This window comes from Canis lupus, chromosome 7 (assembly GCF_011100685.1).
Source record: "Canis lupus familiaris isolate Mischka breed German Shepherd chromosome 7, alternate assembly UU_Cfam_GSD_1.0, whole genome shotgun sequence".
NCBI lineage: Eukaryota > Metazoa > Chordata > Mammalia > Carnivora > Canidae > Canis > Canis lupus.
Genome location: NC_049228.1, coordinates 44,774,956 through 44,798,946, shown reverse-complemented (window position 1 = coordinate 44,798,946; position 23,991 = coordinate 44,774,956). Strand labels below are relative to the sequence as shown.

The window sequence follows — 23,991 nt, the reverse complement described above, 5'->3', positions numbered from 1 at the left end:
GAACCTGAATCCAAGCATGCCTTTAGAGCTGACTTCCAGATTGTAGGAAATATGGGGAATTGAGAGGCAAAGACATTATAATAAGCAGACAGACAGGTCCAGATGCAGACGTTCTATAGGATCATTGGGCCCAGTCCCTTCCACAAGCCAATGGCCTGACAAAATAAAGGGAGTAGGCATGCTCTGCATTTGAAGAGCTTGAAGGGAGATGGCAGCTAAATGCAGTATGTGAACCTTGTTTGCATCCAGATTCAAGCAAACCCAAAAGTACAAAGGCATTTTTTATGTTAAGGAAATTCGCATATGGAGTGGGAATTGGATGACACAAGGAAATCATTGTTAACTGTGATAGTGTCATTGGGTTTTACTTTAAAATGCCCATTTTTCAAAGGGAAATATCCTGAATATGTTTGGGATGAGGTAATGTGAAGTTAGGGTTTGGTTTTATATCATCCAGCAATCAAGAAGGAATTAAGAAAGAAAAAGGAAAAGTGAAAAGGGGAAAGCAGGTATGACAAATAATAATTGTTGAATCTATGTGATGGGTATGTGGAAGTTCATTATATAATTTCCTTCACTTTTGTGCATCCTTAACATTTTTCATAAAATATTATTGGATAAACAAAAAAAAGATGGAAAGGTAGATTCAAGGAAAGAGACGATTGCCATGCTATTAAGTTAACTAAACGTTTGTAACTTCTGTGGCATCACAACTTTTTTGTGTGGAAGGCTCTCAAATGAAATATTTTTGTCCTCATAAATTGCTATGCAAGGGAAGCATAATGTAGCTTGAATATTTTTAAACTAACTATGAAAAAAATGTGGCATAGAGAGAGAGAGAGCTTAAGGACATATTTAGCTGTCTTGGCTTATATTAACATTTAAGCTTCCATCTATGGAGGAGAAAGTTACTATAAAGAGGAAGCTAGGCACAGAACCTGGACTTCCCTGTACCTCTCCTGACCCTAGTATCCCAACCACCTGGGTTGAGTGAGGATAGAGACCTCTTCTTTTCCCTGCTTTCAGATCCAACATCTAGCTGGAGGGGAGGAGGCCCACTTCTCCGCCTACAAGGGGATAACATTGGTGCCCCAGGGCTTCTTTAAGTCCAGGAGCCATTATGGGACCAAGGTCATCATATATAGTCTTGAGTTATCCAAGGGAGGAATCAGGCTTTTTGAAGAGCATGCCACCTAAACCAAGGTAGCGGTAACAAATGTAGCCGGACCTGTCGGGAGCTGTCCGCGGTGCTGAGCTGCCTCCCATTTCTTTTGACAGCGAGGAGATATAGAAGGATTAGCTGTCAAGTTTTTGCATAGAAGAAAAATGCATCAAGAAAAACAAGAAAGTCTAGATATATGCATAGTTAGCATTACGGGCAAGGGTAGGGGGGAAGCTGGTATTAGTGGACCTCGTCACGACCCCGAGATTCATGGCCAGGACTTAATTCTTGAAAGTATTAAGGCATGGGGGGAAATGATTCCAGAGAAATGTGGGTTTACTGTGACTAAGGCATGAAAAAAAAATCAAGAATGGATCTAAGAGAGTGAAATGTGGCTATAAATAAATTCCATTAAAATCATATTAAGTCCCACTATAGTACAGTCAATGTGATAGGCATTAGGGAAAGAGTAATGAACAAGACTATGGTGTAGTTAGAAATTAAGTTTGATTTCTAATATCTGTCTAGAAACACAGGACATTTTCTAACTGCTGGAAGTATCAAAATGGTGGCAATCAACAGTTTTTAGTTGCCTGCCACCCTGAGGTAGAAAGGTCAATATGCCGCCAGGGGGATGGTGGAGAGCTGAGATCTGCTCAGGAGAGGATCTACCTTTGTTGTCATGCCAGACCCTCAGCTTGCAGAGGTGGCCTAGGCTCAGCATGTCGGGGAAGTTGAATGTGTCTGTGTTGTTCCGTTCAAACTTGTTCCAGTTGGCTGACTGCTTCAGGGCCAGGGTTCCGCTGTCCCCGTTCTCCCCAAAGATGATGATGAACACATTGGCATCTGTGCCTGCTCCTAGGGGATGCACAAGATAAGAGTTCCAGGTCCTTGCTTCTCCAACACACAGCCCACTTGCTCTGGTTTCCATGCTGCCTTCCTTGGAGCATGGGAAGTTTAGTATTGATGAGGCCAGGGTGGAGGTTGGAAAGGTCTGGTTACTTTCCTTAGGCTCCTGGGTCTCCAATTAAATCCTTCATCTGGTATCTGTGCCTTGTCAATGCTATTGGGCTAACTGGAGTCCTGGTTAGCAAATGTGAGTGGTTTAGTTCAAGAACTCATGTATTTCTGGGGAAATAGACCCATAGTTACAAGGTATGCCATGAAGAAATCCAGGCTCCTTGCACAATCTGGGTTCAGAAGGAAATAGGAAAGTCCTTTGTTCCCCAGATCTACCCCTGGTTGACAGTCTATACTAGAGCTTCACATCATTTGCTTAAGCCAAATAGATGTATTGACCTTAGTTAAAAAGAAAGTGCTTCTGGGAGAGGCGGTTCCATGAAGCTTTCATGACACACACACACACCCTACAGTTATCAAGGGACTTACCAACTACTTTCTGGGAACATATCATGAAGGATAAAGGGGTGGAAAACATGTGGAAACTTGGAACTTTTAGCAAAAAGAGTAAAGGCTCCACTGTTAGGAGAAAGGAAGAAGAGAAGTGCCAACAAATGTATCCACTATACTGACCCATCACTTATGCCTGAGATTCTAGCATGAGAGCTTAATTTCTTTGGCTAAATGCTCCCCTGTTGAAAATGTAGGCTATTAGGGCCAATGAGTTAATCTCTCACTAGTAATTTATAATCAGTGTGAATGAATTTGTCACATTCCTTGCAACAGCTCCTGGAGAACATGTTATAGAGATATAGAAAAAGGTAGGCAGGAGACACTGCCTCCATGAGAGTGTGTTCCCTCTCAACCTCAGGCCTTTGCACACACTGGCATTTTTGCTTGGAAGGCCCTTCAGCAGGTGTTCCGTCTGCCTCAGTGGCTTCTGTTTGTCCTTCTGCTCTAGACTTTGGTATCACTTCTAGGAAGCCCTCCATGACCTTTATCCCCGACCCTCAGGTAGGTAAGGCACTCTTTTCTGGGTTCTCCAGCTCCTGTGCAGACCACTGTCAGAGCTGCACTGTCATTGCTCCACTAGTATGTCAGACTCACAGGAGCCCAGGGTCCTCTCTCCATCCTAGGACCCCAGGCCAAAGCTGGCACACAGAAGATGATTGCCAAGCAACAGATGTGAAAAGGAGCCCAAGGGCATATGAAATGCACAGCACCTGGGTGAGGGCATGAGGCAACAGCAGGAAGATAGGGGGCTTCTGAGTCATGTTCCCACATAGTTTTCAAAAGTGCTGACCATAGTGTCTCATCAGGTTCTCCTAGACCTCCTTGAGGGATGAGGGACAGAGCCAGTTCAGTCACTGAGAAGAAATGCTTTGTCTGGACAGAAAGTACCCATGGTGGAAAGGACTTGCATTGACTAACATTTGGAAGGTCAGCCAAAGGAAAATGAGAGCCTGACCGGAGCCCCAGGCCTGAGCCAGAATTTGAGGAAGTGCCAAGGGTAGTGGGATATGAGCCTGATAGGTGGAAGGGGATGCCCTGACTTACCCAGGATGTCACTGGTCTTGACTGAGACAGTGTAGGAGGTCCACTCCATCATCTCCTCCCCATCGATGACAGCACACATTTCACACACGAGGGTCTTCTTGCCCTTCCGCTGGGACAGCCAGTCTCCATAGTAGAACATGGTCAGGTCTCCGGTGTTCATGTTCTTCAGGAGGATCTGGGTGAGAAGAGTCAGTGTGGGAACACCCTCCCTCACCTCCACCAGTTGTCCACCTGCTAATAATGCAGCCCCCTCGGCTTAACCCCAGGGACTTATGATTCCAGACCCAAGGAGATTCTTCTGACTTAGACTCTCTGGGACAAAGACCCTGTGCTGTAAGCCTTGCACAAGTTCTGAAGCCCCTGCTGTGATAACCTTAGTTTGAGGATTTGGGAATGGGTAATTCATCCAAACATGTTTCTGAGAGGCACCTGTCATCATATGTAAGAAACATCTGTTGAATGAATGACAGAAAGACGGATCAGCCCAAACACTAACAGCCACAGATACCTGAAGCTGGCCAGGTTGTCCTTGGTGTGGGAACCATATTGTTGGCTCAAGAAAAATCCACTAATGTCTGAACAGGGGAGTAGGAGCCTGCAGGGACTCGGGACAAATAGCCTTTGGTGGCTGGGACATTCAAGGACTGAATCCAGGAGAGCAGAGCCCAAGATGAAAAAGAGGCAGCTACCTCACATGTGCTCACAGGGGCACCTAATGCTCTCTGCTGTCCAGCCCGACGTGCCCACCAGTAGCACTCGGCTGCCCAAGTTCTGCTGCTCCTCTCTCAATTCTCCCAATTCACCTCCTCCAAGAAGTGCACATTCAATCTCTGTCCACATTATACTGACAGCGCATGCTGGCACAAATAAGTAAAACCCTGTTCTCTGGATAATTCACGCCCAAAGGCACACCAGATGACATCTGCTCTTCAGCCAGGTCCACTGATAACCCAGAAAAGCAGGGAGAAGGGCTGGGCAGCAGGTGGAAGGAAGACATTTTACCCTCTCCAGGAACCACTCAGGCCGGCTGCCCAGGCCATCAATTCGGATCCGCATCTTGGTGAATGGAGCAATATCTAGGATCTCCATGATGAAGGTGTCATTCTGCTCCCGCTCAAATCTGGGGGAAAAGAGGTGGTGCACGAAGTGAGGACGCTGGCTATGGCAAGGGGTCAGGCCAAGGTGAAGGGGCAGAGGGAAGGCGCCCAGTGACTCCCCAGTAGTCTGTCTCTTGCACCTCAGATGTGTTCCTGAAAGACTGACTTGAGTGAATTTAGCTGATAGCAATGGCTCTGCACCAACCCAGTTGGGTCCTAATCTCACTCTGCTAGCCACTTAGAGCTGTCTACGCTTCTCTCTAGGACTTGATTTCCTCATCCTTAGTCTGGGGGGAAATGACACTGGTCCTGCACCTCCCAAAGCTGTCAGGAGGACCAAATGAATGTGAAATCAACTACAAAAGTGAAAGGAACTCCATACCTGCAAAGCTTTAAGTGAGATTCTAGGAATGACAGGGCTGCCACGAACAGTGGGGCAGGCTGTCCATTGCTCAACTCTAGATGGTACCCTTCACATTTTTCTATACATAACCTGCAAAACTAAATGCAGTGGGGCCTTAGATCAGGTAATGCTACCGACAACTATTAAGTGGCAGACAAATAGAAGGTCACAGTGCTTTCGCTACTATCACTGTTTTTCTGCTGAGTGACCTCATCATCTCAGAGATGCTCTATCTCGATTTCTTACTGCTCTTCCTACCTTGCTACATGTATAATGCAATCTTCAGTGCTGATTGCCTGACTGCTGACTGATTCCAGATGATGATGCTGATAAGCCCCTGGGGATAATGCAATTGGTACTGAAGATAGGATGTGGCATGGCATTTGTGCTTCCTTGTATAAAGACATATTTTTAAAAACAGAGGCCATAGCCAGCGGGGCTGGGACTGAAAATGCTGCAAACCAAGAACTACTCCTTGTCTTAGAGGCAGTGGTGGAACACAGGCCTAATCCTTTTTGATGACTTCCTCATGTGTATTTTATGATTATTAGAAGTGAAAACATTCTCCCAGCAGTCTGCCCTAAATCCCTTCTGCTCGAACGTAAGCCCTGCCTGTCCTTCTGGTCCTGTGGAAACTAGGAGGAGGTGCTCACAAGTCCCCTTGTCAAGTTCATATCACATACTGGAGATTCTCTCAAATAGTCTTCCAACTAGTCGATTCCTCACCAGGTGTGCATAATTTTTCAGATCAAAGGAACTTTAGAATGATTTGCTTTGTGTTTTATGGAGATTTTAGGGTGGGGCAGGTATCAAAGGGAGAAAGAAATAAGCTTTTCTTCTAGAAGACTAAAGAGTGGGTGATTCTGCCCCCTTCACCCTTTATTATAGGCTAGACCACAATTACACATGGATGGACCCCCTTTCCTTGGGGTGAAAGGCCTGTATCTGAAGCAAAGGCCCCTCCATGGCCCCTCATCCTTCCATGATTCTCTAGCCCCCTCTTTCCTGCTGCCCCAGATCCCCTGAGACACCTCAGCCAACACGAAGTAGAGCTCCCACATCGAAGAACCACCTTGGGAGAGGTGGTCAGCCTCTGATCCAGACCCTCTTGTCTCTGGCTCAGAAAAATAGAGCTTTCAAAGTGATCCAGGGTTTGCCCTGCTCATCTGCTCAGAGGAGCCTCTACTCAGCAGCTGAAGAGATGGCATTTGGGGAGTGCAACCTTTGGCTGTGTCTCAATCCCTTCCTATTCTGCTTCTGTTCTGTTCCCCACCATCCCCAACAAAGGCCGTCCTTGGGAAAGGGCCTAGCACCCACTCATTCATTGGTCTCTGGGACATAGAAGAACTGGAGAGCTAACCAGGGCCAGAGATGTAGTGTGAAAAAGTAACTATTTACTGGAAGAATTTTAGACATTGCTAAGAAGCTGCAGAAGGTTTGTGGGTAGGGAGCCTGTGAAGGGGCTGTCTGGAAGACCGGGAAGAAGGAAGTGGGGTCCAGAGCCCTCCTTGCTGGGGCAGCTGCTTAGGCAGTCTACCTTTGTGCTCTTAGAGGCATGGCTGGGACTCTCAGGAAGGGCTGGGATCAGAACCTTGGCTGCAGCTTCAGGCTAGTCCAAACTGCTCCCAGGCTAGACTCTTTCTACCAATGGCCATCTAGTCACCTCCAGTGATGGGCCCCATGTCATCCTGGGGAAGCTCTTTCCCTCTCTGGACAGCTGTGGCCAACTCCTAATATGTTTTGTTTGCATTGAGCTGGGCCTCCCCTCACTGGCCCCAGCTCTGCCCACCAGCGTTAATTTTGTCATTGTCAACAGTGTGGACACATTTGGTGTCTCTTCTTCCCTCTCCAGTCCTGTGCCACAGGCCACTGCCCTCTCTTCTCTAGGTCTCACCAGTGGAATACTAGGCAGTTGTGAAAATGAGCAAATTACAGCCACACTTAGTCGCTCAGAGAAATCTGAAAATCCTAATGTCGTGGAAAGAAACAGGACATAAAATACCTGAAAGCTGACTCCCTTCCATAACACTAAAATCCAGACTAAATGGAAGCTAATTGTTTAGGGAGGCCCACACAGGGTAGGGATAAAACCATAAAGGAAAGCAAAAAGGTGTCTACCTTAAAAGCAAAGATAATGTTTACTTCTAGGGGTGGGGAGGTACAGTGAACTGCAATGTTCAATTCCCTGCCTGGGGGTGACTGAATAGGTTTTGCTCTGTATTTACGATTTATGTACATATATAGGTTATGGTGTTATGTTTGTTGCATGTATATGAATGGATGGGCTGGATACAATTAATTAGTTTCTGTCAAAGAGACATGAGGTTGCTGAACTATATAGATCATAAGAGGACATCTATCCCCACTCATATTTCACAATAAACATTAAAAAAAATTTTAAATGTCCCTGGAACTTGCAACTGTTCCTTATATAACAAGGTTTTCAGATCCATGTCATAGTCCCTGTGGTAAGCAGACAAATTACCCTCCCCAAGAGGGTGCCCCCCCCTTTTTTAAAGATTTTGTTTATTTATTCATGAGAGACACACACACAGAGAAGCAGAGACACAGGTAGAGGGAGAAGCAGGCTCCATGCAGGAAGCCGGATGCAGGACCCAATCCCAGGGCCCCAGAATCACGCCCTGAGCCAAAGGCAGACACGCAGCCACTGAGCCACCCAAGTGCCCCGAAGGTGGCCCTTAATACAGTCACAAGTGTCTTTATAAGAGGGAGGCAAAGAGAGATCTGACACATACACAAAGGAGGAGGTGATGTGAAGATGGAGTAGGGAGAGATCAGAAGACACGGGCCTTGAAGACTGGAGAGATGTGGCCACAAACCAAGGATGTAGGTCAGCCTCCAGAAGCCAGAAGAGGCAAGGAATGGATTCTCCCCCAGAGCCTTTGAAGGGAGGTGTGGCTGGGCTTGATTTCCACTGAGTGATACTGACTTCAGATTTCTGGCCTCAGGGAATGTGAGAGAATACATTCCTGTTGGTTGAAGCCACTAAATTAGTAGTACATTTTTCTCACATCCCCAAGGGGCATGGATGGAGCACTGTGGGACCATAGGGGGCAGATGGGGGCAGACTTCCCTGGAACTCTGGCACAGGGGGAGCTCTAGGGATTGGTGAGTGGCCGGACCACTGCCTCAGTGGTGGTGTAAGTGTCCACGGGTGCTGACGTGCCCGGGGGGGTGGGTGGGGGGTCAAAGGCAGAACCAACAGCTCCTGGCTCCTCAGATCCCTCCTCTGGGACCATTAAGATAAGTGAACAGGGCTCATGCCCCCATGAGACGTAAGGAGGCAACAGGGAGCAGAATCCACCTGCCTGCATCCATACTGCACGAGGATCTTTGCAGTGGTTTGAGCGCAGACCAAAGTCAAAGGAATTTCAAACAGATTCTAAGTATCTGTCATCCTCAAGTGCCATAGTCAGGCCTGGTGCGTGTTCAAATCCTCCAATGCCCTTATAAAGCATGGCCTCCAGGTTGAAGATGATGTGTCAGGAGGGCTGACCCAGCAGTGGGGGCTGGGACTCACCAACTGCGTGACCTGGGTGCCCTCAAAGGCAGCCTGCCTTCCTCTTCTGTCCCCTGAGGCTTGTCTCTGAGCCCGACTGAGAGAAGGACTCAGCCTCCCTAACAACTCTCCTTCCTGTGAAGTCCCCAGAGATGGGCCCTCTCCATTCTCAGAGCATGAATGCCAACCGGGTCGTGTGAGTTCCCAAGTGAGAAAGATACAAAACTTACCAGCTTATCAAAGCCCTGGCCATGGTCACTGGTCCAATAGTTCCTAATTGCCTCGTGATACGGTAACTGGAGCCCCACTGGGCTCTTCTCTCTGCTGGCAGTCCCTTGGGATCAGCTCCTCATCTTCCTTGCACTGAGGGCTAGTAAAATCCATGGGGCCACTCTTTTGGGCAGACCCAACAGAACTCTGAATTCTCTTTGCTTCCAGAACAAGGAATCTACCAGGGCATGAGGTCTCTACTGGGCCTAGGAATGATTCCTTATGGGCACTGACTTCCCTAAAAAAAAGCCACACACAAAAATAGCAGAGACATCTAAAAGTGGCACCTATTCCTATGGGACACCACTTGACTCAAATTCCGCCACTAAAGACTCATTCCTTGGTTTACACATTACCTTTTGAGGATGCTATCTTTTTGGATGCCACATTAATTCACCAGGATCTAAGTGTGAATTAGTTTACCAGAACCATTTTCCCCAAAGTGGCAAGACAAGAAGTTGGGGACTTCAGCTGAGGAGTGGGGTGAGTGGATTGCTATGGACTTTGGCTTCTGGGTATAGCATTTGGCAAGAGGGCAGTTTTGCAGCCAGCAAACCCACATAATACCTCCTGTGTGTATGCATGCACGTTTCTGGTTCTTATCTGGTCACACACCATTTCCTGGGGGAAGCGTCTTCTTGCACAATGACAGGCTGTGCGCATGTCACAAGCCCAGTGAGTCTTACTGCCAGGTCCCTGAGCCAAGAAGTTGACACTCAAAACACAGCACAGGTCAAACGGAGCCACTTGTAAATGAAATAAGGCAATATTTGCCTTGGGTAAGAGCCTTGAGCTTGCAAACCAGAGTGGTTAAGGAAGGATGGCTCTCAGCACAAAACAAGTATTTATGGAGAAAAACCAAATCCTTTAACAGGTGCCTAAAAAAGATAAATAAATAACAGGTGCCTCAAATCATTTACAATATGGTCGTATGATAATGTGACTCTCAAGCAACACTTCTGGAATTCAAGTACTGCCAGAAAATGGTGTCTATGTCTCCCACCAGCAATTAGGTCTGCATACATCTGGGAAATAAGGTGGGATATTGATGTGGGATAATTAAGTTTTAAAAAATCAACCCCATAGGACTTTGGGGTTGGATGGAGCTTAGGGCCAGAGCATAGAGGCGAAGACTAAAAGAGCATGAAAGAGCATGAGAGTCCAAGGAGAGAGCAGCTAGGCCACATAGGATGACAGAAGCGTGCCTCGCCACTTCTGCAGCAAGCATTCCGGGAGGCCAGACTATGGCCTGAGCACCAGAAGGCAGACAATGGTCGGGACTTGGTCCATACCGCCAGCTTGGACTCCGGGTCACCTTCACTCTGATGCCCAACCACAAATCAGGGCCAGGGATGGCGTGGGGGACAACGGCTGAACACCAAAAACCAACCCAAACCCTGAACTGTCTGTATCAGAAATTCAGTGAAAGGTGCCAACAGTGAGCACTATAGGAGGGCCACCTTTGTCATCTGACTCCTTAAGGGGCAGAGGAACCTAATGCTTAGGACTGGGGGGCCCCGCAGGTGCAGCTCCCAGTGCCACAGCCTGCTCCTCATGAGATCTTCAACAGCATGACTTCACCTCGCTGTTTCTCAGTTCTCTCTTATCAAAAAGGGGACGATCATAATGGTCCTCCTAGAGCTGCAGGGAGGAGGAACTCTGTCAGTACACTCAGTGGGTTCGGAGCGATGCCTGGTGCGCAAGAAGGTCATTCGGGTGTTCCTGCTGTTGCTGCAGTTCCCTCTGGTGTCACTCTGTGTGAGTTCGGGGATCTTCTTTCTCCTCCTGGTTGCCCTGTCTCCTGGGTCTGAGACAGTGCCTACCCTAGACTAAGTGTCCAATCACTTTTTTTTTAATATTCAAAAACTTCTTTTAGCTTTCCATTTGGCAATCATTTTCGACTTATAGGAGAGCTGCAAAAATCAGACAGTTTCTGTATCCACTTCACTCAGCTTCCCCTAATGCAAGCATCTTCAATCACCACGGCACAGGGAGTGAAAGCAGGGGATTCATGATGATACCGTGCCATCAACTAATACACAGACCGTACAGCAAATATGCTTAAGTGACAGAGGGAGAAAGAAAGGGAGAGGGGGAAGGGAAAGGAAGGGAGGGAAGGAAGAAAGAAATAAAGGAAGGGGGGTGTTGTGGGCTGAGCTGATCAAAGAAGGCTTCCTGGACGAGGTAGATTTGAGCTGGCCCCTGGAAGAGAAAGTTCCTGAGATGGAAGAGAATGGATGGAGAGCATTTTAGGAGGGAGGAATCACACAACAAGGGCATGAGGCTAGAGGGCGCCAGGGTAGGAGGGGAAACAGAGGAAAGCAGTGTGATTGAGGCGGGGCAGGACTGGAGGCTGGTGGATTGGATGTGCAGAGGGGCAAGGGGCAGAGGCCACCTCTGGATACCTGGCCTTCTTTTTGTCCAGCTGCACTTCCTCTGTGCTGCCGTTGATGCCATAGAGGGTCATGAAGATGTTGGAGTCGGTACCACCACCGACCACATCACCTGTCCACACCGTCATCTCATAGAGCACCTGCCGGGAAAGAGGGATGCGGGTCCTGAGCTGAGGCCTGCTTCGCTCTCCCCCGGGGCACCTTCCAGCTCGGCGATCTGGACAAGGCCCTTCCTCTGATCAACGGCTAATGCCTTGTAGCTCTGTGTCTCTGGCTGTGTCCAGCTGGGTGCTAGAGAGGGGTTCAGCTCCTGACAGAGAACGTGTGTGTGTTAGAAGCGTGACTTTGAGTCCCAGCACTCACCAACGTCTTTGCCAATCAAGCTCCAGCCTGAGCTCCTGCAACTGAGCAGCACGTGGTGGCAGGAGAGTGGCTTCTGGAGCCACCCAGCATGCCATTTGTGCTCAGGGTCCGCCACCTTGTTGAGGTCCCCTACCCGGCTCAGCCTCTGCTTTCTCCACTGAGGAACAGGGATAAAGGTTTTGCAGAGCTGTGAGAGTCATAGACAGTTCACCCCGGGGCCCACGCCGGGCCTGCCATGCACTGTGGGTCAGGAAGCAGCGATTCCAGACCCATGCCTGCTTAGTGCACCGCCAGCATCCCCACCCTGAGCATCCATGAGCAGTGACACTGGAAGGAGCTCTGGCTCTAATCACTTGTGAATTAGGACAACCACCGCGTCCGTGATCTGCTCTCCAGGTTGGGGTTTTGTCTTTTGACCTGAGGTTTGTTCCAAAGAGGATGCGTTCCTTTTGTCTGTCTCCACTTGCCTGCTTTTCCCGCGACGGTGCCCGCACGGGTTCTTCCGAGGCAGCCTTGTAGCAAGAGAGGCCACCTCTACCTGTGTTCTGGAGGGTCTTTTGGTCCTGGCTTCCCACTCTATTCCCTCCTGCCAGGTGCCCAAGGACTAGCATGGGTCCCAAGGGCTCAGGAGAGGTTTGCGCACACGGCCAAGGAAATGCCAGGCTGGTCATCTCCTCTGAATAAACCTGGCCCTTCCCTTCCCCTTGTGGCTGCTACACTGCATTACCCCCTATGTCTCTACTGCCCTTGAACTCAGAACCCAAGTTATTTGTCACAGCGATCATGCCCCTGACGTCGTGCCTATTGGATGCTGGATGCAGGGTGCTTTCCAAGCTGCATCTAGAATCTTTGCCATGATACCAGAAGGTTAGAAGTAGTATTTATAGGCACGGCCCAGAGGACAAGTTCAGTACTTGTTTGCCCAGGTAATGACTGAAGAGCCTCTTGCTTTATCCAGAAAACCCTCTCAGACTTTAACACGGCATCGTGGTGGCAGGAGGAGCTATTGGGCATGAAGGCAGGAGCCTGACACTTTTTTGCTCTTATTCAGACAGGCACGAAAAAATAGAAAGAATCAAGATGAGTGCTTTGGGGACCCCATGGAGACTGGCCCCTTAAGGCCAGTCCCTCCAGACTGTCATGTTCTCTGGGCCCATCTTTCTCTCTTTTACACAGACCCATCTCTTTTTAGGTAATAGGTTGTTTCCAGAAAGAGACACAGAAATGGGGCTTTTGTAATTCTGGTCTGATATCTCCTGGGGAGACGGCCAGTCCAAAGAACCCTGTGGTTCTTTGCAAAGGGATAAACCTGTGTTCTTTTGTAACATGAATAATAGGGGCGTGGGTCTGCATTTCCGCAGACTAAAGGGCTCAGAAGGAGATACAGCTGTACCAGCTGTACCGAGTGGGGTGTGCTTGTGTGCTGGGGAGCGGGGAGGGTGGCGGTACGCACGCAGACACACTCACGCCCACACGCATGCTGGGAACTGGGTCAGGACAGAGGTCCCTAGATGAACTGTATGCTCACCCACACCATCCGTCTGGCCACAGATGGAGATGTCTGAGTAAGGGAGGGGAGTGGATCTATGCTGTGGAAAGTTCTGTGTTCCGGCTCTCAAGCAGGGGAGGGGCAGGCATCCACACTGCTGTCTGTCAAGGTTTTCAGAGCCCCAAATTCAGCTCTTCCTTCTGTTTCCATATATAATATAAGCAGGGCACACTCAGATCCAGAGTGATTTCTTCTTATCTTTTGTGGGACACCTTCTGACCTAAATCTATAGCCCACTGGTTTGGATTCAGGAACAGAGACAAGGGCTGGAGCATTATGTTGACCCCATAGCTTTTCTGTAGGGTCATAAGAGCCACCAACTGGCCATGTATCTTTGGGCCCCCGCACTCAGGCCTCCAACACTGACCTGTGAGTTTACACAACTTTATTCCAGGTCATTTGGCCAGTGAGAGGTGGAGTCAGGACAGGAGCTCAGAGCTCCTGCCTTGAAGAAGGTCTTAATGCAGGCAGCTCTCACTGCACTGCAAGATCCTGAGGCACATGGTATCCCCCAAATGCTATCTTGCCCCATCACTGTCCTTGGGTGTTGAGGGTGCCTTTGGGGAAAAAATGACTCTGTGCATCTATGAAGAGCTTAAAGCTCTTCCTCGATGATGCAAGATTTGTTCTCATCAAGCTCTCACACAGAACAGGATGGAAAGCATTATTTCCCTATATTGTATGAGAAAACCAAGGCCCAGAGAAGCCAGGTGATTTGCTCAAGGTCACATAGCAGCAAGCCCAAAGAGCCTGGAGTCTCTTGGCTCCTAGCAAAGTGAGTGTGGCTGGTGTACTCGGCCGCAGCCCCAGCCAGTGCCCTAGCGATGAGTCTCCTGCTCCCCTCACTTTGGTCTCCCCTTCCGCTCTAGGAGCCCAACCTATACTGCCCTCGCCATGCAGTATGTGCTCCCAGACCCCTCTCTATACCTTCACCCCAATGTTCACCACCATGGCATCCAGGAGGTCGAAGACACGGGAGGTGACACCGTCGCCTCGGTCCTTGGCAAGCCAGCAGTTGCAGCGCAATGTGTACTTGGTGCCCTGGGTGGGCACAGCCAGACACAGCTCCTCCACCAGCCAGCAGCTCTCGGGCGAGGCCCCATCATGGCCCAGCTGGGAGGGGACACACCAGGGCTGTGAGGGTCTGGGTGAAACCAGGAAGGAAGCCCTCGCCACTCAGCATCCCCTTTCCCGTCGTCCTACACCCTCCCCTTCCTCAGTGCTTCCTCCCAATGTGCTCTGCGCACGCTGACCCAGGTCCCTCTCTTGCAGGTGAGGAGGTTTTGCTGATAAAACAGAGGTCTCTAATCAGAGGGTTTTGACTTAATCATGAGATTATTTTGAGTAGGCCTGATCTAATCAAGCAAGCCCTTTAAAAGAGGGTCCAGATATCGGAGACGGACAAAGTCAAGAGAGATTTTGAAGTGGAAGAGTTCATATCCTACGGGCCTTGAAAAAAACAAACTGCCATGTTTTGGAGAAGGTGATGCAACAGGGGATGTGTGCAGCCTCTGGAACTAGCATCCTTGTTTCCCACAACTGCAAGGAAATGGATTCCACCAACCACCAGTGAGGTTGGAAGAGGACCCCCGCCTCAGATGAGACCACAGTCCTTGCAGCAGCTTGACGTCAGCCCAGGGAGATGCTGGGAAGAGGACCCAGCTAACTCACAGCTGGACTCATGGCCTGGAAAACTGGGAAATCATACCTCTAAGTATTGTGCTAAGTGTGTGATCATTTGTTACACAGCAATAGGAAAAGAATACACCAGGCATCTTTGCTGGGCCAGTGAGAGACAGAGACCTGGCAGGACAGTGGCTCATTCAAGGTCCCCGAGTTGATGGCGGAAGCCACGTGGCCTCCCCCAACGACCCGCTCTGAGGTGGGGGCTCCCACTCTGAGGTGGGGGCTCAGTTTCCCTGCCTGCCCTGCACCCTGCCTCCTGATGTGTTCTGTTCGGCTCCTTCCTCCCCTGGGGGCAGGGCACCATCCCAGAACCCCGGGAACCAGCACCTCTATTTTCTTGATGATGCCCACATCCAAGCCTGCAACATAGAACTCCTCCACGGAGCCACAGTCGAAGCCCTTCTTCCCCCGGGGGAAGTCCAGCCAGATGCGGTTGCTGCGCTCATCGTCCTCACCGATGAGTAAGATGAAGGCCCGGCTGTCAGTGGCCGCGTCCTTGTGCTTCCCGGTGGTGACCGACACATAGTAGGGAATGACTGCAAGAGACCCCGGGGCCCAGCGTCGGGATGGGCCAGGTGGACACGGGTGGGCTCACAGAGGAGCACAGAGGTCAGCCCCCCTGCCTCTGACACAGAGTGCAATGGAAACCTCCAGACTGGTGAATGAGACACTGATATCTCCCAAGGGGAGATCATCTTAAAAGAGCATCTTTGTCGCTTCTGAGAGTCCTGCCGACCAATGACCTTAGTGGCACCTAGCTCTCGCGTGTGAGGTGGGCATGAGAACAAGAACTTTTCCCCAGGTACAGGGGGCAGAGGCCTGAAAAGCTTTCTAGCATAAATAAGGCTGGCAAAAATGAAGTCTCACAGAAAGTAGGAATTTGGGGGAGGAAAAACAAAACAGTATTTATTGTATGTGTGATCCGGTAAATGAAAATTCTAGGATGCATCTACTTCCAAAAGAGACCAGATTAATCAGCATAAAGCCTGGCTCAGGTAGGTGCAGCCTAGAGTTCCAGTTGCCCAGTGAGAGTAATCCTTCTCCTTGCAGCTAGGGGTACTCAGAAGAAGTAAGCAGACCCTGTTGAGTGGGTTTCTGGGGGGAAATCTCTGACTTAGCTGGGAGGAACGCCCTTTGCCCCTTCCCCTTCCACTCATTCTGCTTGGAATGTGGATGCGATGGCTGGAGTTCCGGCAGTCGTCTTGGAACCATAGGCAATCTTTAGGATGGAAGTCCCTGACTTCACTGGAACCTGCTGTATCTGTCCCAGGTGCCTACCTTCGAACTTTTATGTGATAGAAAAGAGAAAATCCTTCACTCTTTAAACCACTATCTTTTCTCGGTCACTTGTAGCTACTAATTGATACAAGTTGGAAACCCTTCTCTGGGATCATCTTCCTCAATGTCCTGGGTGATAATGCTCCGGTATAGGTTATAGGTTATATGGTTATAGGTCATGCAGTTTGTTATCTCTTTGAAAGTTTCCAAACTAGCCCTTCTAAGCTGGAATGACCAGCATCGTTTTCTGTACCTGCCCGCAGCCTTATTTCATCTTTGCACGGGGGAGGGACCTGGCCTTTCACAGTTGATCATAGTGCTTAATTCAGGAGGAACACTTTCTTGTGGGTCCTGTCATTTATTCACCGAGTGCAAAGGTAGAATATAAAATGACTGATTCTCTCTGCCCAGCCCCAGAGACCTCCCCACTCCACACGGCCCCCTGGAGGGGAACACGGTGCTTGTCAACACTCCACACTTAAGACAGCTGACCAGACAGGCGGTAACTTTAAGTGTCAGATAAACCAACTCAGAACTGCTCTATCTCAAAAATCCGGTTGGAAGAATGAGCTTGTCCGGACATTACAATATCATTTGAAGGAGGGAAAAACGGAGGCCGAAAGCGTGGCTTGTCCGAGGCTACGTACATCACTGTCAGAACCAGAAATGGAACTTAGTCCTCCTAGAACCATCTTAGGACTCGTTCCCCTCCCTCACCGCATCGCACTGTGCCTCCAGTCTGCGAGGCCGAGGTCCTCTGGGTGATGCCCTCGGCTGACGCGCCAGGGGTCCTCCCGGCGGCCGTTGGTGTCTGTCCGCTGAGAACTGTCCCGGGCCCTTGGGGGCTGAATCTATATCCCGCGGGGCTGGGGGAGGGCAGAGTGTACAGCGGTGCCCCCACCCTGGTGGCGGGCCAGTGGACTGGGGGCACCGGCTCCCTACCTCCTCCTGGCCTTGATGCCCTTCTGCAGAAGGGCTGGGGGCTGCCCTTGCAGGGCGGCTGGCAGGGAAGCAGGCAAGCTGGGGGGGTCATTAAGCTTTAGGTGGAAGTCAGCTGGTGGCAGGGCGAATGCCCCGCTGAGCGCCCCCTCGCTCACCTGGACCCTCCTGCACGTAGGCGGCCATGGGCCCCGTCACGGTGGCCACGTCGACGTCGGCCATCTTCGAGCTCAGGGCGATCTCCCAAAAGTCGGCCGGGCTGCTGCAGTTGCTGCTGCGGTCCCCCGTGTACTCCTGCCCAGAAGAGCACGGCCCGGCCCGCCAAGCCGTAGCTGAGCCAGGTCCCCCCCCGGCCGGCCCGCCACTGCCTTTCCCTTCCGTACCTTCTCATAAAAGAGCCTCTCGAGCCGCCCGTCTTCCTTCTTCAGGGACAGCCAGCGCCCGCACAGGAACAGGAACTCGTCCTCATTGGTGTCATTCCAGATCTCCACCTTCTCCACGTACCAGTCTGCGCACCACTTGGTGTTATCGTGGCGGAGCTTGATCTTGTAGATGACCCCCAGGTCAGCGGCCTCGATGATGAACGTGTCGGCCTGGGGGATCCAGATGTGGGCACTTGGGTGGGGGTGCGCCCCACCTCCACCCACGGCGACCCTGACTATCCAGCACCTTCTACTCCCCTCAGCCGTCGGGCTGAACAGACCTTCCCAGCTGGACTGGACATGTCTCTAGCACAGAGCATGGTGCATTCTGAGGCCTCACTTCCACAATGGCCCCGTTTTGCAGGAACAGGTTATCCCTGTTCCTCCTGGGATAACCCTTATAGATGTCTGGAATATGGAATGCAAGGGGGCATGGGGCAGAGAAGGGAGCTCAGCTTGGTCCTGGTACCTGGATGTCCTTGGTTACATTGAATATCGGCATGAGTTCAGGTGGGAGTCATGGCGGGGGGTGGGGGGTGCTTGAAATTCCCAGGGGGAGGCTGCGAGGCAGTCAGAAGGGCCACAGGGCCAGGCCCGGGAGAGGAGACAGAGCAGGGAGATGCTCTGGTGGAGGCCCAGCTGAGGAGCCGAGGGACAACATTTGGAATGCAGGTGCAGGCGGGTGTGAAGTGGGGTGTGATGCTAAGCCCTCTGGGTCCCTGATCATCCCATCAGTGAAGTGTTGCTACACTCTTGGGTACTTGAATCCTAAGATCGCTCAGTGAGATGCAGAGTTCCAAGCCTTAGGTGAGGCGTGGTCAAAACACAGGCTGAATGTGGCCGGCAGGAGCCTGGCCCAGGGGAGGGGAGGCTGGTGACCCTGACAGCGCTTTTCCTCCAGAAGATGGGAGATGTGCTGAGTGACTCCTGAGGACTGGGAACCCAGAGATAAATATGATTAGGAAGCCTCTGCCCCTCCTGGGGTTCTCATGGCCCAGGGCAGGGAGGGGAGGAAGTGGGTGATTACAGCCCATGTGCAGGAGCAGCCACCTGTCCATGGACTAGAGGCAGGGCTGGGAAGACTCTTCAGAAGGTGGCATTAAGCTAAGGATGGGAGGCTGGGCTTTCTGGGTACCGAGGCAGGTCAGTCTGCAGGCAGAGGAACCTGCAGGTGAGCACTACACGGCTGACCGTGGTGGCCACAGGGCTCTGACCAGTGGCTAAGATCATTAGGGAAAAAGCAGGCACATCCTACGACACAGCAATTCTACTTCTTTCTTCTGTCCTGAGGAGACATCTTTACATATGTGCACAAGGATTTTTATCGCAAGCTTTTACAGCGGAAAACTGGGAGCCATGTGCCATCCAGTGCTTGGGGAATGGTGAAATAATCACAGGGATGTTGTGTGTAGAATGTCACGAGTGTGGTGGTTACAAAGAATGAGCCAGCGCCATCTATTTTTGGATGTCTTGACAAAGGGCACCTGGGTGGCTCAGTCAGTTGTGTGCCTTCGGCTCAGGTCATGATTTCGGGGTCCTGGGATTAAGCCCTGCATGGGAACCCCTGCTCAGTGGGGACCCTGCTTCTTCTTGTCTCTGCTCTCGGCTTATTCTCTCTCTCTCTCTCTCTCTCTCTCAAATAAATAAATAAGATCTTTGGAAACACAAAAGAATATCCTGACATAGGAAGATTTCCAATGTACCCCATTGTATGCCAAAGGTGAACTGAAGAAGCATTCACAGAGGCTTATGTCTTTTATGTAAAAAAATGAAAAGCATGGAACAGCATTATGGATTTTCTATGGGCACAGCCACGTGGACATGGAGAAGATGCCCAGAAAGGATTGGAAACAGGAGAGAGCATGGGGCATTCTGTGGGGTTAGTGGAGAGCCCCTTGGCCGGGCTGAATGACTATCAGCTTTGGAGGGGTCAAATGAGGAGGCTGCAGGAAGCAGTGGGGAGCCCAGGTGATTCCACGAGTCAGGTAAGCAAAGTGGGGGCTAAGGAGCTGACAGGGCTGATCTAGGGGCCGTGCAGGAGGGAGAAACTCCCGACCTGGCTTTGGACTGGAAGTGGGTGCTCCTGGGCGGGGGGCGTCTAGGGGGAACTTCTGTATTCTGGAGGAAATGATCAGAGAAATGGAAGCTTCTAGATACTCAACAGTGAACTTAAATCCCATGAACCATCCGTGACTAAACCAGAAGTAGCTCTCACCCCCCCCTCGATAGGAGGGAAGGGAGGGAGAGGGATGGTGGGGACTAGGGTCAAGGTTCTTCTTAGGATATAACAAATGCTAAGACAGAAAAATCTGACCCCAAACCCAGGGGGGAATGGGCTGCATCACCTTCACTTAGAAGTTCATGCGTTAAAGTGCCCTGCAAATATTTACTGTGCCTACTCCGTGGCCGGCTCCGTGGATCTGGCCACCAAGAAACATCGATGGGTCAGCTGTGTGCTGCGCCCTGCTGTCTTACAATGTATTGTCCAGACGTTGGTTCCAGGCGCCAGCGAGGGGAGGGGAAGGTGGACTCCCCCCCATCCTCAACCACATTCAGCGCTTCCAAAGAGCCAGGCACGTTAGGTGTTTTAATTCAGTGAACTTATTTTACGGTGGAAGAAATTGAGGCACAGAGATGCTGAGTAAGTTGCCCAAGATCACACAGGATGTGAAGTCAGGCAGTCCGCCCCAGCCACAGGTCTGCCCACCCAACAACACGGCCATGTCCCACCCCAGCGTATGTGAGTGACCTTGACAATCCTGCCCCCAGCCTAGAGTCCGGGACACCACCTGTGTCGCTTGGCCACTTTGCCTTCCATTTTTTCCCAAATCGGACAGACCTCCTATTAGCTACCTTATACATGCAGCAAACAATTATATCTCACCTGTGTGGGTGAGACTATTTCCCCCCGACACAAAGTGTTCTTACATGTCTTGTCCTATCTTTCAGCCCAGGGGTTCATGTAGCTATCACACCACGAGTCCCCTTCAGAAGAAGTAGACCAAAGCTAAGGGTATCCAGTAGTTCCTACCTGGATGACTGAACACATGAACGGGAGCCCCAGCGCCTGACTCCCCCGGGACCTCGAGGCCAGGCTGGGACTCCTTCCAGAAGGCCTGGCCTAGGGGGTCACCAGCCAGCTGCAAATCTGCTCAGATGACACTACTATCCTTGCTGTGGAGCCAATTTCCTTCTCACAAGTAGGAAACGTTTCAGTGCCGAGGAGCATGTCCGGCTGAGGGGTTCGGGCTTAAGGAGACCCCTGTTAAACCCTTGCTGGTCGATGCAGGAAGCCCCCACGTGTGTACAGCCACGGGCAGTCGGGCTGCCTCGCTCTGATGGCCCTGCAGCTACAGCCTGGCCTGGGGGGAAGGAAGATTCCGGAGAATGGAGGGAAGTGAGTGAGGCAGAGAGGGCCCTGGAGACAGCTGAGCTGCAGGGGGGGGTGGGGGGTGGTGGTGAACCAGGCTGAGGGACAGATTGCTTCCTTTCCCTGAAACCACAGGATGTCAGTGCCCTTTGCTTAACAGAGGCCTCTCTTGCCCCCACCCTCCCACCCCCTGCCCCAAGATAGTCCAGGGCAGGGTGGACTCTAGTTGGGGCTGAGGGGTCCTCATCTGCTCCTCTAATCCCTCCGCAGCTCCCTCGGGCCTCCTTGCTGCCCAGAGCTCTGACAGCACAGCTTAGCCCATTCACAGATGTGGAGCCCCAGTTGGGGAGGGTAATGGTAGAAGCAGGCCTCGGGTCCGCCACATGATGATCAGCCCCACATTGGGGACCGCCCACAGTGAGCCGGATGTTCTGATGATGAACCCCCTGCTGGTTTGCTCAAACCCTGCCCTCTGCTCTCCATCCACCCCAGATCAGAACCCAAGGCCCATGCACAGGCTCAGAAAGGGGCTCAGCCACTCCAAGGGGGGAGGCGCCCAGGGTAAACACCCACACGGGAGCAGGGCACCGCATGGGGTTCATGGGCAGCCTCTGGGACAGAGAAGAGCCAGCTCCAGGCAAACGACCCGGGAGCCGGAGGGAAGGGGGTAAATGCTGTGTGCCGCCTACCGTTCCTTTCTCGAACTTGTTGGTACGGTTCTCCGACTTGCCAAGGTATCGCTCCCCAGTGTCCCCCAGATCTCCATAGATGGTGATGTAGACCTTGGCATCTGTCCCTGCCCCAGGAACGTTCCCCGTGAAGATCTGCACCGAGTACAGCACGACTGGCCGGGCAGTCAGATAGATGCACAGACAGATGGACAAAGGGAAGAAAAGAATAACAGGGCTTTAGGACCGAGACGACTGGACTGGCAGGAGGAGGTAGTGTCTGCCTTTTATCTGTCCACTCGTGCACATTGTGCTACGATCCGCAAGGACGTGCCCGTGGGAAGTCTGCCCATCTGACCTGGACCCAGGTGGCTCCCAGACCCAGAGGCTGGAGGCTCCTCCCTGCAGCTCACCCACTATCCACCCATCCGGCTTCCCGCGCTCCCAGGAGGGAAGATGCCGGAGGATGGGCCGAAGTGTGTGCATGCACCACGCTCACTACATCTACCTGCCCTGACACGTGGGCAATAATACGCCTTCCTGTTTGAAGGTGACCAGTATTCACGCCAGTTCCTTCTAGATGGTCTTCAGAAAAAATCAAATATTTCTGAGATGATAGCTTCCCCATGGTGTCTACGTCCTTATTTTGATTAATTCTTTAACTCTGCTGACCAACACCCGCCCAGAGTGACGGCTACGTGCTCCATCACCTCCCATGGCCTGTGGGAAGGGCTGGATAAATACTGGTGGGACAGCTATTAAAGATTATTAAAGAAAATAAAGATAAGCCAGTGTCTTGTCTTTGTTCTGCTGCTAATGGCTCGTGGAAGAAGGATAAAGTATTTCCCTTTTCAACTTCCATGCCAGGGGGAAAGGCTAAGAGTTCTTTGTCTCCTCTCCAGATTCTTCTGTCTTATGAGCTTTGGAGTTTCAGGCCAAGAAGAAGGGACTCAGCTGGCTGATTCCCAGGGGAAGGGATGGAAATTGTGGCTTTGAGGTGAGAGGTGGGAGTGGCCAGACTGGGACGAAGATTGGTTTCTCCGGCCTGTGAGGAGGGCAGGGCTCTGGAGTCCCCTTGGCTGGCAGGGACCCCTCACCTGCACACGGAGGTGGGGAGATGGCTGTGGGGTTATCTGGGAACTTGAGGCAAGGAGGCCTCGTGGCTGAAGAGAGGGTCTCACAATGAAATCAAGGTGTTTCTGGCCACCCAGGGGAATGACGCTTGCATGTCTGTGGAGAACCAGCAGCTATGGTCACTGTGTGGCAGGAGGACACAGTTCTCCATAGTACCCGCCCTGGACTAAGCAGCTAGGCCCCTCCTGGGAGGCTCATGATTCTCTCAAAATTGAAAAAGACGGATTCTCTCTCCCTATAGTGACTCCCTATATTCTCTCTCTCTCCCTAAAGTGATGGACTTTCTTACCAACTCTAGCAAGTGGGCCCAGGCCACATTTAATTACATCGAGAAAAGGAAGATGACATGAGTTACTCATACCCACAGTTGTGGAACACGTTCACCCCCACAGCGTGGTTCCTATTATTTTCCTCTTTTTCCCTTGGACTCCACAGCATTATTCTCTCCTGCTCTCCATCTGCCTCTCTGGTGGCTCCTTCTGGAGCAGCAGCTTTAGGGGTTCCTAATCTTCTTGCCGCCCCTCAGATGCGTGCTTCTGCCCGCTTCCTTCAGCTCCCCTCCTGCACACCCTGGGCGTGGACTTCTGTGAGGCCCCTGAGTCTGTGTCTCCAACCCAGTGCCCTCCTGTGCTCTAGATCCATGGTCCTGTCACCTAGGGGGGCACATCCACCTTGATGAGACATCACAAACTCACGTGCAAACCTGAACTCTGCTCCCCTCCCTCAAGCCCTTTCCAAACCTCCTCTCCACCCTCCCTCCCTGCCTGGCAGTCTGCTTCGAAGACCTCCGCAGTGCCCTGTGAGCATGGCTGTCAGGGGCCTGTCCCCCGCCCTGCACCCCTCCCAGGACTGTCACTCTGCCCTCCACTCCTGCCTTGCTCAGCACAGCATCTGTCAGCATTTCATGCATCGCATTAATAAGTAAAATCTTCTCTTTGGTGTTTAAGAGTCAACAGCACCCAGGTCTGTCTGGCTCATACTGACAGGAGGTGACATTAGGAATCTTGTCACAGTTTAGACACAACAATCAACTGTCCTCCCCTGTGTGTTCTCTCCCCAGTCACCTCCTGGCCGTGCATTCAGACCTGCTCTACACCTTTTCTATGAGCCCTTGCCCCAGAGTGGGGTGCCATTACCCTCCGGGGGCTGTGGCCCAGCGGCCCTCCTTCTCCCCCTCCCCCTTACCCCCACCGCTCTTTCCAATCCTCGGGGGAGCGAAAACTGATTCAGCTTCTGGGTGCTGAGCAATGCAGTTATGCAGTCAAATCCGGCTATTTCTG

At 51.3% G+C, this 23,991-nt stretch overlaps 1 protein-coding gene across 5 annotated transcripts in view; it reads right to left on the bottom strand.

The window, feature by feature from the left end:
- The window catches only part of LOXHD1 (lipoxygenase homology domains 1), a 164,599-nt gene that overhangs the window by 19,000 nt on the left and 121,608 nt on the right, over positions 1–23,991 (bottom strand). For all 5 annotated transcript variants that reach the window (XM_038543364.1, XM_038543360.1, XM_038543361.1 and 2 more), the window contains 9 exons: positions 21,599–21,753; positions 17,501–17,710; positions 17,276–17,411; positions 15,228–15,436; positions 14,142–14,327; positions 11,315–11,442; positions 4,622–4,739; positions 3,620–3,794; positions 1,835–2,020 (listed from right to left, as the gene is read on the bottom strand). In XM_038543364.1, coding sequence (XP_038399292.1) covers positions 1,835–2,020; positions 3,620–3,794; positions 4,622–4,739; positions 11,315–11,442; positions 14,142–14,327; positions 15,228–15,436; positions 17,276–17,411; positions 17,501–17,710; positions 21,599–21,753 — 1,503 coding nt within the window. The remainder of the gene's footprint in view (positions 1–1,834; positions 2,021–3,619; positions 3,795–4,621; positions 4,740–11,314; positions 11,443–14,141; positions 14,328–15,227; positions 15,437–17,275; positions 17,412–17,500; positions 17,711–21,598; positions 21,754–23,991) is intronic.